We start from the raw sequence: 13,289 nt of genomic DNA, 5'->3' as shown, positions 1-13,289 counted from the left end.
GGGTTCATTTTGGTTCAGTAGCTATCCCTGAGTGGTGCCTCACGTTGAGAATACAGTCTAGTCAGGTGCTGCTTTTCAATTCGAGCTACAGGGCTTCCTGTTTGAATTAAACTCACACAGGTCTCTCACTCTGCTGGAAAATTTTTCATTTCCAACCCACGCACTTTCATAAAAGAAACTCTACCATACTATTCTCTCTCAACTCCTGCTACAGTTTTTATTTTTTTTTCTCAGTTTAGCATGTTGAAAATTTCAAACCAGCATGACTACTTGAAATAATATCACCTCGATCTAATTTTCTCTCTGTGAAAATGTATCAGAGGTATGACTCATTGACTAGATGTAAGAAGAGTCTGGAGTACTTTCGAAATTTCATTTTGGAGAGGCACGGGGTTGAGTGAGCTGGCACTCAGCGTGAGCAGAAAAGAAAAAAGCAAAACACTCCTGTGAATGTCTGATGGTAACGTGGCACCCTGCATCTCACGTCAGCAGCTGCAGCCTCTGGCTCCTGAGAGCTCTCTGAGCTACAGCCATCTCAGCCACAGTGTCAGCAGCCACCTGGACTCTTCACCTGAGAGCAGCGAGGCCGGCACCGACATCCCGCTTTCGCGAAATGGTAAGACGTTCAAACACATGTAGTGTGTCTCAGTGACTGTATATAAAGACCCAAACATTTTCTGAAGAGTGGTACAAGTATAGAGTGGTACATATTTACATATATATATATATATATCTATATATATATAGATATATATATACGCCTAGCTCCCAGCTGATTTATGTATGAGGAAAGAGATGGAGGGTGAGTAGAGCTGAGGCAGACAGACGACTTCTAGACGGACAGCTATCAACCTATGAGGGCTCCCACTTGTCACTCAAAGAGGCTACGCTATTAATATGCATGATTTAAACCTATAATTTAAACTGGTGGGTTGTATATAGAACAAAAAACCCTGTACAGTTGTCCTGAACAGGAAAATTAAAAGCAGTTTTTACACCAGGTTTTAAACGTGTTTATTTCTGCATGGTGGTCTATGAACTCGCTTTTAGAGCCTCAAGTGGACACTCGAGGAACTGCAGTTCACTGCACTTTTTAAACCATCTTCAAATTGCTAATTTCCTGCCTGTCAAATGAATGGTCTTCAACTGTGCACACAAAAAGGGATTCATTTTCTTTACGAGTTGCTTTCTGATGGCCTGTCAACTTCCTGTCCTGTGTATGAAAGCAGATTGTCAACAGTATTCTCCCCGTGTTTCCACAGAACGTCAGCAGATCCTGAAGGGGGTCCAGAACATCGTGGTAAAAGCAGCCCGTCGACGCACCAAAGCTGTTGAGGTGGACGCCTTGCGGTTGCCCCCCGCGCCGTCCCCCCTGGACCCCAAGAAGCAGAAAAGCACCCTTTCTCTGAGCGAGGCGCCCCCTAGAGGTCTGCCAATGCGCCGCGGCAGGCAGCCCAGCCCCGAGCTGAGGCACGCCACCTCCGACGACAACCTGTCCAGCAGCACCGGGGAGGGACCCGGCCTGCACGTGACCTGGACGCGCCCGCGCAACCGCCAGGCCGCCGCCAAGAACCAGACGCCTCGTGAGGTGGACTTTGAAGCTCGCCGCAAAAAGAGACGCTCGCGCTCTTTCGAGGTCACTGGTCAAGCAGTGAGTATCTTTCAGTTGCGGTTTGACCTGAGTATAAATATTTTGTGTTCTCTTCCTTTTCCTTGGTGTGATATTGTCGTAATACTGTCTCTAGATCTGGGTGTCTGCCATGTCTGAAGCGTGTCTTTTCATAATCAGTTGGTAATTTTCGTCGTCCTCTCACTTGCAGCTGCCTCAAACCAAGACAACCACAGCTCAGAGGTTTCGGCCTCTGGACAGCACATCAGACCCTCATCTCCACATTAACGGTCAGCCCCAGGCCCCCATGCTGCGTCCCCAGTACAGAGGGATCCCTCATCTCGCCAAAGTCAGGCCCCCCCACAACAGCCAGCAAACAGGTAACCCACTGTTCCACCCTTTTCAATCATCTTTATTCCATTATCAATATTATAGATGTTTTTAATAATAATTATTAAAATGCAGAGTCCCCTGTGGCCAACTTGAATAACCTGAGGCGAGGGCCTCAGCTACGGCAGCCCCAGCCCCTCCTCTACATCACCACCACAGGCACCGCCGGCGCCCAGCGCACACGCAGACACTGAGCCGACACCCACATTTACTCCCAGCACCAGCACTAACACCCAAACCAGCCGAGCCGGGACGAAGACTGAGATTTAGACAGAGACCGACCAGACAGGAGCTGGACACCTCCGCGCGGGTCTCCGAGTGTCTTGCGCTGTGGACACCGAGCGATGGCGCTGACGGGCTCTGACACCTACAGACGCCAAAGATTGCTAAACGTACAATGTGTGTTCTGTTCTGTCAAGTGTTTCCACTTTAGCTCGCTGTCGTGCTCAGTTACTCGTGTTATCGTCAAGTCGGGGTGATGTCACGCACACTGTGAATGCAGGACTGTACTGAAGTTTGTTCATCATGAGTGAATATGGTTTGGTAAGTCATGTTGCTTGTTATGAAGCTAAGTTAATATGGGATGTTTATGCGGCTCAACCTCACAGTAACGATGTAAATAAGAGTGTAAGGAAAAGATTACAAAAGATAAAAATTGAATTAAAAACTGAGAAAAAGCAGCCTACTCTCAACACGTTTCAACATCAATGTTTCTTGTAGTGACATTGTTTCAATATCTGAGGAATTAAAATACTTGTTCATCTTTGTTATCGTGAACTTCTGGATTCAAACTCACTGTTGTGTTCTCACAGGCCCGGGTCTATGCCTTTCCTTAACCCGAAACCCCCTTGTTAAACGTTTGTGTAGATACACAGCATCAGGTCTTTTTTTTGTTTTTTCCAGATTAGCTGACTTTGTGTTTTTAATGAATTATTTAACTGTTGCCTTTTTCTTTTATGTTATTGTCATGGACATTGTTTTCATAATTACTACTTTCTATGCTTTATTTTGTACATTTTTTTTTTTTTTTTTTTAATTTGTATTGAAACAAATTTAAATAAAATATGTAACATATTTTACAGTCTGCTGTCTTGGTCTGTTTGTGTAAAAGCCTGTAGTACACACCACCTGGATTTAACTAAGCAAATAGGTCCAAGCCTCCTATTGGATAATTACTGCATGGGTGATTATCTTTCAGCTGGCAACAAGTTATTTAACCCCAACTGATGTAATGAGTAGCTTTTCATTCTGAAAAGATGTTTGAGAAGGGTCAAATCATTGGCATGCATCAAGCAGATAAAACATTTAAGGAGATTGAAGAAACTACTAAAATTGGGTTAAGAACTGTCCAATGTATTATTAAAACTCAAGGGATTGGGACTGAACAGCTGTGTAGCCTTAAGAAAACCATTAATCAGTGAGGCTAACTGGAAAAAAAGGCTTCAGTTTGCTAGAGAGCATAAAGATTAGACTCTGGAGCAATGGAAGAAGGTCATGTGATCAGATGAGTCCAGATTTACCCTGTTCCAGAGTGATGAGCGCATCAGGGTAAAAGGTGAAGTGATGCACCCATCATGCCTAGTGTCTACTGCACCAGCCTGTGGGGGCAGTGCTATGATCTGGGGTTGCTGCAGTTGCTCAGGTCTAGGTTCAGCAACATTATGTGTCCAAAGAATGAGGTCAGCTGACTACCTGAATATACTGAATGACCAGGTGGATGAATTTTTTTCTTCCCTGATGGCACGGCCATATTCCAAGATGACAATGCCAGGATTCATCAGGCTCAAATTGTGAAAGAGTGGTTCAGGGAGCATGAGACATCATGCCTATCCCAGCTGTCATTGGGCAAAGAGGCAGGGTACACTCTGGACAGGTCGCCAGTCTATCGCAGGGCTAACACAGAGAGACAGACAACCATTCACATGCACACCTACGGCCAATTTAGAATCACCAACGAATCTAACGAGCATGTCTTTGGACAGGGGGAGGAATCCGGAGTACCTGGAGACACAGGGAGAACATTCAAACTCCACACAGAAAGGCCCAGTCGGCCTGGATTTGAACCCAGAACCTTCTTGCTGTGAGGCATCAGTGTTAACCACCACGACACGGTACCCCGAAAGAGGATTTAGTGCAGGATATTTATATTATTATGGTGTTTATAAATGTATGTAACGTTTTGGCAAGTGGCAAGTTTGGGTCTATAACACACACACACACACAAAATCTATAATTTCATGAGTAAAATCATTTAGTGTGAATGAGTAAAGGATATCATGATGGATGTAATGCTTAAATCTGTCCACTAGATGGTGCACAAAGGCCACAAGGAGGCAGAACAAGCTTGAACTGTCCAGGATGCATAACATTATTAATAGTACCAATACAGAGTCAGGAGAAACTTAAGCAGCTAACTTTAATATTTGTGATTTAATACTGTGATTTTACTAATTTTATAAGGATCATCTATACACATTTTTTAAAGTTTAATTTATGAGTTGTACACGTTGTATTATTAGAAGTTTGTATTATTATTTTTTGTAGCGGTGCAGGCACAATTTGCACACGACTTGTGATGAACACGATGAAATATTTAATCTGAAATGCTGAAATGCTGAAATGCTGCTTCTGTATTTGGCTGCAGAGCCATTCATTTAGCAAAATTAAAATTAAAATTAAAATTAAAAAGCCTGTGACTACAAACCTTTGATAACTGCGATAAGTGTTTGCACTTATGTAGAGAAAAATAATAATAAAACCAATATTATATTATTCTTATTCTTGAAATTAAATTAAAAAAAGACAAACAAACGAATAAATATTAGCTTTTACGACTTTGTATTTATAAAAAAAAAAATATGAGCCGGAAATACCACTTCCTTCTTTTCCACTGACTCCATTCTTGTCCAATGAAAACGCACGTCCCCTCGTGATCGACGTGCCAGTTGACCAATGAGGGCCGGGATTAGCGCTCTCGAGCGGTAGTGCACATGCGGCTGATTTGCAACCCGCCGAAGCAAGAGCAGAGAAGAAGGAAAAATGTCGCTGGCGTCGACGCGGACCGTTCTAGGATCAGTGGCCTTTTAGGAGAACCCAGACGGCAGTTCGGTGAGTGGGACAGCCGTCACCGGTTGCGTTCACGGGCAGGGGCTCGTGAGTTTTAGCGTGTACCGTCCGGGACCCGCTTTGTTTCGACCTGTTTTGTGACTCGTTTTCGGCCTGCCATAGAAGAAAACAAAACAGCAACAGTCTAGCCCGGCGGCCATGATGGATGTTTGTTAAATTTTTGATAAGATTTGCGTCTCTAGTTGGCAGGTTTCACGTATAAGTGTAACACCATGATAACTTAATGTTTTATTGTTTTAAAATACATATAGAAACGATAAAGCTTGACGTTATGTATATAAATTATTACTTTAACAGCCTACTCTTGCATAGGGCGGGAGACTTAAAACTCTGAACACGCTCTCTGTCAGGCCTCATGATGTTTAAATCCCACAAGTTGGCACAACTTCACAGGAATTTACCTTAAAGTCACAAAAACCTGTCACTTTCTACATTGCTTGCTCTCATCTTGTACATATTAGAGCTGTGGGTTTTTTTTAATTGTACTTTTTACGCTTTCATTCCATTCGCCTCCTTGTGAACCTGTGCGTAATGCGTCTGGATGGATACTTTGTGCGCTTTGACGCACGGAGCGAGCAGCTCCTGCGCTGCATTTCCCTTTCACCATGGTGAATAAATACATTACATGACAACATGCAAAGCCAGACAAGCCAGCTGTGGAGCTTTAACCTCCTAGAACAGGAGTGTTTTGCCACAAACAAAAAAAAAAAAAGAAAAGAGCACCATAATTGTTTTGTGTTGTGTGTCTGACCTCTCCCTGACACTTGAGCCCTGTTTTGTTTTGACACAGTTCTGATATTTAGTTTTCTGTGTGCTTTTACTTCAGTTGCTACTTCTTGCACATTTAAACCCATCTTTATTTTTCAATTTGAGCCTCGTTTTGTTCATAAACAGAAAGACTAAGACTATTTGATCCGTTTAAACTATGTGCTGACCTCTGAAGAAAGAGGTCAGATATTAACAGTTAATACAGAAATAATGTCAATGCTTTACTTACTCAGATCATCCCAAAAGGTCAGTTATAAAGATGAGAAAATCAATCAATCATGATTTTTCTTTTTCCTTTTCTTTTTTTCCAGAATGAAATCTCAGCTGTAGCGTTGCATCATGAAACCGGACCAAGAAAGTGAAATGTAACCGTTTTAATGTGGTAGATTTTTACCGTAACTGTAGAGGGAGTCAGCTTACGTTCTCCTTTAGTCGGTTAGAACAGAACAGAAGAGTCCACTGTAACACTACATGGGCCTCTAGGGTAACCTGATCTGATCATTAAAGCATCCGGAGCCTCCTCCCTGCAGGTTGAAAGGTAAAGTTTTTGCGCGTCGTCGACATGGACCAGTCTACTAGGATGGTGGGTCTGGATGCCCAGGGGAACATGGTTTTCACTGTGGTGAAGCCGGTCATGGGCATTTTTCAGGTGCCTTCGGAACAAGCTGGCAGTGTCGCGCAAGGCGGCATGAGCCTTCAGGGTTTATCTGAAAACACATTAGTCCTCCCTCAGGCACAAAATCAGGCGCCGCTAGACCACAACCAGCTGGAAATGCACACCATAGAGCCCAGTATTCAGGCTCAGGTGCAGGTTGATGACGCAGTCCAGACTGAGGATGTGAACCAGAACCAGAACCAGAACCAGGAGCTGCCTCCAAACTTGAACATAAATTCAGAGTCTGCCAGCCAGATGCCATTTGCAGAGGTGTCGTCTCTCCTGGATCCCAACATGAAAGGATCTAAGGCTCGTGAGTGGACAGTTATTTGAATCTTTACAACTTTTGTCACTTAAAAATGTATCCGTTCGGATTTGACCGAACGCTGCTGAATCACTCCCGAATGTGCTGCTCTAATTTCAGGGAAATATCTCATCTCGTATGATGAAATTAAAAGGCGTCTGCAGGCCCCAGAAAAGATGTCCCTGCGGTCCTTGGCAGCGTACACCCGGGTTAGCAGAGGCCCCGCCAGCAAGAAAACACTTCTAGAGTCGCTTAATGTACTCGGCCTCACGCCAAGCACAACTACCTCCGTATCCTCCTCCTTCTCCAAGCTCACTGAAGGTGACAGAGTTGTATGTGGAGCAGTGTTTAAATTTGAGAATCAACTGTGTTTTAACTGTATTTTCTTTTAATTCGTTAGGTGATACCCAAGCTTTGTGTGAAGACATGAAGGATTTTGCCCATGACTACATCGACTACAACAACATGGCTAAACAGCTCATCCCAGAGACAAATACAGTCCAACACTGGTCCAAAATTATTGAAACCAAGTATGGATCAGCTCAAAATGTTTTGATAAAATAAGATGTAATGAGCTGACATTAACAGTGTCCTTTTTTTGTCCTAGAAACCACCTTGAGGATATGAGAAAATGTTTCAAGGATCCGGTCAACAGTGGTGCGTTTGACAGCGTCACTCACAGCCTCGGCCTTGGGATGTTAGACATTGCTCTGGACATGATTGTCATGGTAATCGATCAGCAGATTCGCATCCTGTCCGGCGCGGCGGCATCAGACCCGGTCAACTCCAGTCCGCTGATGCGCCGCATCCGCAGGCGCCACCGCAAAACCCGCTCAGCCGACGGCGAGAAGCCCCACAAGGCGTCTGGAGGGGTGAAAGAGCAAGGGAAGGTCATTTCAAAAGACAAAGCTCGGGCCAAACCAAGGAAGAAGATTGTACAGGAACCTGTAGCCCCCTGTCATATGGAGACCCAAGAGGAGCAAGTCAAGCCTGAAGACATGGAGAGTAATGTGCTCACCCTGGTGTCTGTGGGTTATGAGACTGTTTCCAGTGGTCTCAATACAGACGGACCCGTGGATCCCAGTCACATGACGTCTTAAGCTCTAAAGACACAATCACAGACTTTTTCAGACATATACTCAGCGATTGGACACCGTCTTTGCATAGGCTGATATGGGTTGAGATCCAGGGAAGGAGATCAGAGCTCTGATGACTTCAGCTAACCACACCTCACCAGCAGTTACGTTAGAAACTCTTGGTTCTGCTCAAATTGAACAAAATCCTATCAGTAATGCTAAAGCTCACACACTATCACCCTTGATTTTATATGTTTAATTCTTACGCAAGTAATAAAACCATAAACACTGGTTTTACAGGGGATTATGAGCTGTTCCTCGAGTGTAAGGCATTTAAATGTGTTCGTTCAGTTGTTGCACTGGTTAAACAATCAACATATTGTGTTAATTAGCCAGCTAAAATGTTGTGGTTTTTGAATTTTGTAGAAGAAAAGTTTCCAGTCTTAATGCTAAGCTAGGCTAATCGGCTAACACGCTGCGTTATTTCCATGTATGCGAGTGTGGTGTCAGTCTTCTCGTCTAAGTCTGTGCAAGAAGGCCGCAAAGCACATTTGAATGTCAAACTATTCCTTTCAAGTGAATCATCGATTTCAAAAAATTTCATGTTTTTGTGTACATGTTGTCTGACTGAATCTGAATCATATATTATTTTTTTTCAAGTTATGTATTCAATGAAGAGACAAACTGGTGTATGTACAAATGGAAAAATGATAAATGATGATTGATTGAGCACAAGTATGGCCTACCGTGTAGATGAAACAATATTAGAGATTTAGGTTCTATATTTTTAGCTGGTGGTACTGTGTCTCCTGATTATCTGTTGTATTTATTTCTTAGATTTACACAGCGGTAGTACAACATGACAATTGTCACTGGAACAGTTGAGTAAAATATATAAAAAAAAGTTTTCATAATCATGTTGCTTCTATTATTTTTCTTGTTAGGGTTTTCAGAAATAGAGCACAAACTATTCATTAAGCTATGGACCGACCAAAAATCTTATTCTACGTTGCACATGTTGCATTCTAGGAAAAATGCCAACTAATAATACACTTGTGTACACAAACTAGTGCCAGATACCCACCTGTCTGTGGTGTTGTTGTTTTGGCTCAGGTTTTCTAGAAGCTGAAAGGCATTATGGGAGATTTTAGGTGGTAGGAATACACTCAGCAGAGTCAGCCAAGTGCTAATACCTTGACAGTGCACACGCATACACACACGGGGTGTGGAAGAGGGAACAGCTTTAGTGAGGATTTGCTCTGCATTAACCCTGAGAGCGAACGGGAAGCCAGCTGGAGTACTAGGAAGACAGACGTTTACAGAGGGTGTTATTTTGGAGCTATGAAGTGCGGCAGTGCCATTAAATCGAGGTGTGAATTGTAGTAGGTGGATTAAAAGCAACGGCTAATGACTCCAAAGAATAGCACAGTTTTAAGTGCAGGATGTCAACTTGAGAAAGTTTCACTGTAAGCAGTCCAGAGACGACGGGACGGCACAGAATGGGACACCCCAATGTGCCACTTTCATACAAATATGCACGGTCCCACAAGGATAGATGGAGATCCAGTCGACTGCAACCCTACACACCAAACGGTGAGTGGAGCAATATTATGACCGATGGGTTTAGTGTGAAACTTTTAATGTTATCGTAATACCTAAAAATTTAAGCTTCCCATTAGCATGTATGTACTGTCTGGTGCTTTTACATACTGGTGACCACTGAGCAGATTCTCTTGGAGGTTAACTTAACTTTGTGAAAATGAATGAGTTGTAGTTTTTAATGTTAGCTATTTTCTTTTACTGTACATCTATTAAAGGCCAATGTTGATATTAAACGCTCCTAAGAGTGCTATAGTAAAGCTCTTTAATATATTTTCCTATCCTAAAACTTAACGGCACAGTCTGCAAACTTGAGTTGTGTAATACACAACAGTGAACATCAATGGCATCGAGGCGATTATATTATCTTTGTGCAGTAATGTAGTCCATGTCCACGCCAACCGCTGCATCGCCTTTTCACTTTTAATCGATCTCACAATTCAGTTTCCACAGTCTGATAATTGATTTTTAAATCTGACAGAAAAGAGTAGAAGTCAATGGCTGCCTCGGACTGCAAGACAAGTGTAATAAGTCTATAAAACGCTAAAAATAATTAAAATATGATTTTTTTTAAAAACAGCAGCAGTTTACAAAATAGATCTGGTGCAAGTTGTGAAATAGTGACTAGACTACTAGTTATTATATGTCACTGTCCACTGTATAAGTTAACCAAAGGACTATTCAGCTGGCTCATTTTATATTGTACAGACCAGTTGGAAACCCCTATTTACTGTTGAAGTTTCCTTGACTGAAGCAGTCACCATGAAGCTGCTAACTAGCAGTATCAAACAGTTGTGGGCAGCAGCTTGCAGACATCTGCTCATAAAGCTCTCTCTCTTTCGTCTCGTCTGGTGCTCTAACTCAGCTCTGACGTTGCAGTTAGCAAATAGCTGAGTCTAAATACAGGTTAAAAATGTCCAACTGGATCCAAGAGGACACACTGGTGCTCCTCTGACTTTTTGCTTGTCAGTTACCATTAAGGTCGACACAAGTAACAGGAAGTAGTCTCAGGGACTATGAATGGACTACCACGAAATTAGGTACGTGTATTTGTACCTCAGCCTGATGTGCTAACTTTGTTGATCCCTTAAGAGCTAGGATCAAGTCAGAATTTAGATTTGGTAAACTGTACGACCAAAAAACCAAAAAACTAAATTGTACCTCAACTGTACATTCTGTATGGTGCTAGTTATTAACATGTAACCCTAGCTAGGTCTCCTTCACAGAGCCACTATAAGATTGTTTGGCCTGCCCACCATTGTGCCATGAACTCTTGGATGAATCCATATTAGATTTAATACATTCGTGACTCCAAGAGAATACTGACCATGAGGATCCCATTTGTGGTTTTCAGAGCGATGTTTCAACAACAACTCAATGGACCGCCACGGTACAGACATACAGACCCAAATGGGATGAGCGTGCCAACAAAACTAATAATCATTAACATGCAACTTTTGAGTTTAGCTCCAGGTTCAACTGTGACTAAGATCAGCCTTGTACAGCTGGTATTGCTGTAAAACAATTTGGCCATTCCACCATTTTCCCATCAGAAATTGGGTGAATTGCTACGAGATTAGATAATACTAACTATTGTAATCCTCAGAATTGTTCCTTAATCGGTCATAGGGTTTTTTCAAACTAATGTCTTAAAAATACAATTTAATGGACTGCCATGACATTTGGGTACACACATTTACCCCTCCATTCGGATTAATAACTTTGATGATCCCTTAACTTTTCTTTCTACATCCTTAATTAAGTCACATCTTTTTAATTTGTGCAATGTTTCTGCTTACTGCATGACCAAAAACCTGCCATTGTGCCATTTGTGTTAATGTCATTTACATGCCAACACTTTTCTGTGTTATAAGTTACAAAAATAAGGGTTTATTTAATTTTGATCAAAGTCTATGGGTGACTTTCTGTAGCACAAAAGTGGAGATGTCTTCTTAGGGCTTTCAAGCTGTGCACTTTTAGCCAAACCTCCTATGGTGTGGCAGATTAAGGCAGTTAAGCCCATGAATCATCCAAAGACACTTGCGCCTCCACTAAAAGGGCAGTGGGGGGTTCAGAGGAACGTAACAACCACTGTGACTAAATTCTTCTTTGTAAGGCTATAGCAATGGCAATATTTGAAATTGATGCATGTGTGGCACTAGCACACTAGAGACCCACAATGCATTCAAGAAAAGTGCTGGTCTTTTAAACCGGAAAGTAGAGTCTGACATGTGTAATAATGAAAATAAATGGCATGTTCTTTACTATCTGGAGTGGAGTCCCACTGGAGACGCCCTTCTCAAGTGTGTTTTTATGTCACACGTGTTGATTTATGAGCACGGCCACTTCTGCTGTAATCGCTTTCATATTTCCTGACCTCCCGTACATCACCCATACCATGCCTGGCCTGTTATTTGTCGCCCATTTCATGACTCTCAATATTTCCATTTCCTGTCGGCGCAGACAACTTGAACAATGCATTAGGTGCTATCAGAGTCCTTGGCATGGAGCTGATTGAAGACGAACTTAAGCCCCATCTGAACACAGTGCTGACCAATATCAAGGAGAGGAGTAAGTCCGTTTCACTTCACTGAGTTGATTTCAGTTCATGCTCAAGCTTCGGCTATAGCGGCATAAAATGTGTCATTGCTTGTCGTGAGTTTGGTGGCATAATGAGGGGTTACTCGCCTCTCGTTTGATGGCATTTAAATTGCAAAGTGCTGACAGCTATGTTTGCTGCTTGTAATTTACATATTTATGTGTTTCCATATTGGTGCACGTTAAGACAGCGCGCTTCCCACCCGTAGTGGCAGATGATGAAACATGTAGAAAACCCTTTTTTTTGTTGTAGCTGAGGGATGGGGGGCTGAGAGGCTACTAAGGGATCAGGTGCACGACAGTTGTAAGTCCTTAGCGGACGTTAAGCTGTATTTGTTTCTCCCAGCGAGAGAGAAACAGGGGGATAAAGAGGTAGTAGAGGTATGAAGGGTCTTAGGGATCACGTAGAGGGTAAAGCTGAAACTGAGTGGAAGATTCTGTTTAGGTCACTTCTGATCACTGATTAAAGATTACTAGAGCTTAATATAGTTCAGGCCTCCTCTTTGTTCAAGACAAAATTTAGTTTAACCTTACAAAGTGAACAAGGTATGATTATTGAAGGTCAATCCCATTGGGACACCCTGTTACACTGAGGTGGTCACATTAGCTTTAGCGGAATAGTGAAGGCCTCCGTTGTTGTGTTTACATATGCAATTCTGTTTGTGTCCAGAGAAAGGCGCTGCTGAGCAGGTAGTGATCAGTGGGATCCTGCCAATCCTGGCCCTGTCTCTGAGGAGCAGAGGGCCTCTCGCTGTGCTCACTGCCAAACTGCTGGCTGAACTCGCCAAGGAATGTAGGTTATTCATACAGATATAAAGCCTATACTTTATTTATACGCCATTTATTATTTATCAATGAAGCTTCCTCATTCTGTGCTGTATATTTGTTGTCATTTCTAGTTCTGTCTTGATTTATTGAGGGTTTTTTTTGTTGTTGTTTCCCGTCAGCTGTGATCCGTAAAGGTTTTGGCGACTTAGGTTTGGTCACGGCTCTGCTGTCGGTGCTGACCAGCACGAACCAAGAGCTGCTTCTTCACACCGCCAGGACCATCTCACACATGTCTTACGACAGCCGTAAGTCAAGTTAAAGTTACCGAAAAATACCACCTGACTGATGTTTAACTGTAATATACACCAATCAGCCACAACATTAAAACCACTGACA

General features: G+C 42.7%; 2 protein-coding genes across 4 annotated transcripts in view; both read left to right on the top strand.

Moving 5' to 3' along the window:
• kif19 (kinesin family member 19) overlaps window positions 1-2,962 on the top strand; it is a 34,588-nt gene extending 31,626 nt beyond the window's left edge. Inside the window, exons 17-20 of one of the 2 annotated variants that reach the window (XM_084567406.1) lie at window positions 493-616; window positions 1,263-1,651; window positions 1,821-1,989; window positions 2,075-2,962. In XM_084567406.1, coding sequence (XP_084423532.1) covers window positions 493-616; window positions 1,263-1,651; window positions 1,821-1,989; window positions 2,075-2,193 — 801 coding nt within the window. In that variant the 3' untranslated portion in view covers window positions 2,194-2,962. Of the gene's footprint in view, window positions 1-489; window positions 617-1,262; window positions 1,652-1,820; window positions 1,990-2,074 lie in introns of both variants that reach the window. The other variant, XM_084567405.1, reaches the window with a different exon arrangement.
• A 2,029-nt stretch (window positions 2,963-4,991) lies between these two features.
• LOC311504861 (uncharacterized protein) lies at window positions 4,992-8,858 on the top strand. Of its 2 annotated transcripts, XM_084568194.1 has the most exons (5): window positions 5,016-5,107; window positions 6,205-6,861; window positions 6,973-7,173; window positions 7,253-7,382; window positions 7,460-8,858. In XM_084568194.1, the coding sequence occupies exons 2-5, from the start codon at window positions 6,456-6,458 to the stop codon at window positions 7,950-7,952; spliced, it is 1,230 nt and encodes a 409-aa protein (XP_084424320.1). In that variant the 5' UTR covers window positions 5,016-5,107; window positions 6,205-6,455; the 3' UTR covers window positions 7,953-8,858. The 2 variants fall into 2 exon arrangements, with proteins under 2 accessions (XP_084424321.1, XP_084424320.1); XM_084568195.1 differs by having other exon boundaries at window positions 4,992-6,861.
• Window positions 8,859-13,289: the final 4,431 nt, after the last annotated feature.

Source organism: Chelon labrosus (genome assembly GCF_963514085.1).
Source record: "Chelon labrosus genome assembly, chromosome: 19".
NCBI lineage: Eukaryota > Metazoa > Chordata > Actinopteri > Mugiliformes > Mugilidae > Chelon > Chelon labrosus.
The sequence above is the reverse complement of the archived record's forward strand: the minus strand, read 5'-3'. Positions and strand labels throughout refer to the sequence as shown.

Excerpts from the sequence above, each read along its gene's own strand:
- LOC311504861 (XM_084568195.1), top strand. The coding sequence starts at position 6,456 with ATGGACCAGTCTACTAGGATGGTGGGTCTGGATGCCCAGGGGAACATG. Across the intron at positions 6,862-6,972 it reads CATGAAAGGATCTAAGGCTC|GGAAATATCTCATCTCGTAT; the intron begins GTGAGTGGACAG and ends CTCTAATTTCAG. Across the intron at positions 7,383-7,459 it reads TCCAAAATTATTGAAACCAA|AAACCACCTTGAGGATATGA; the intron begins GTATGGATCAGC and ends TTTTTGTCCTAG.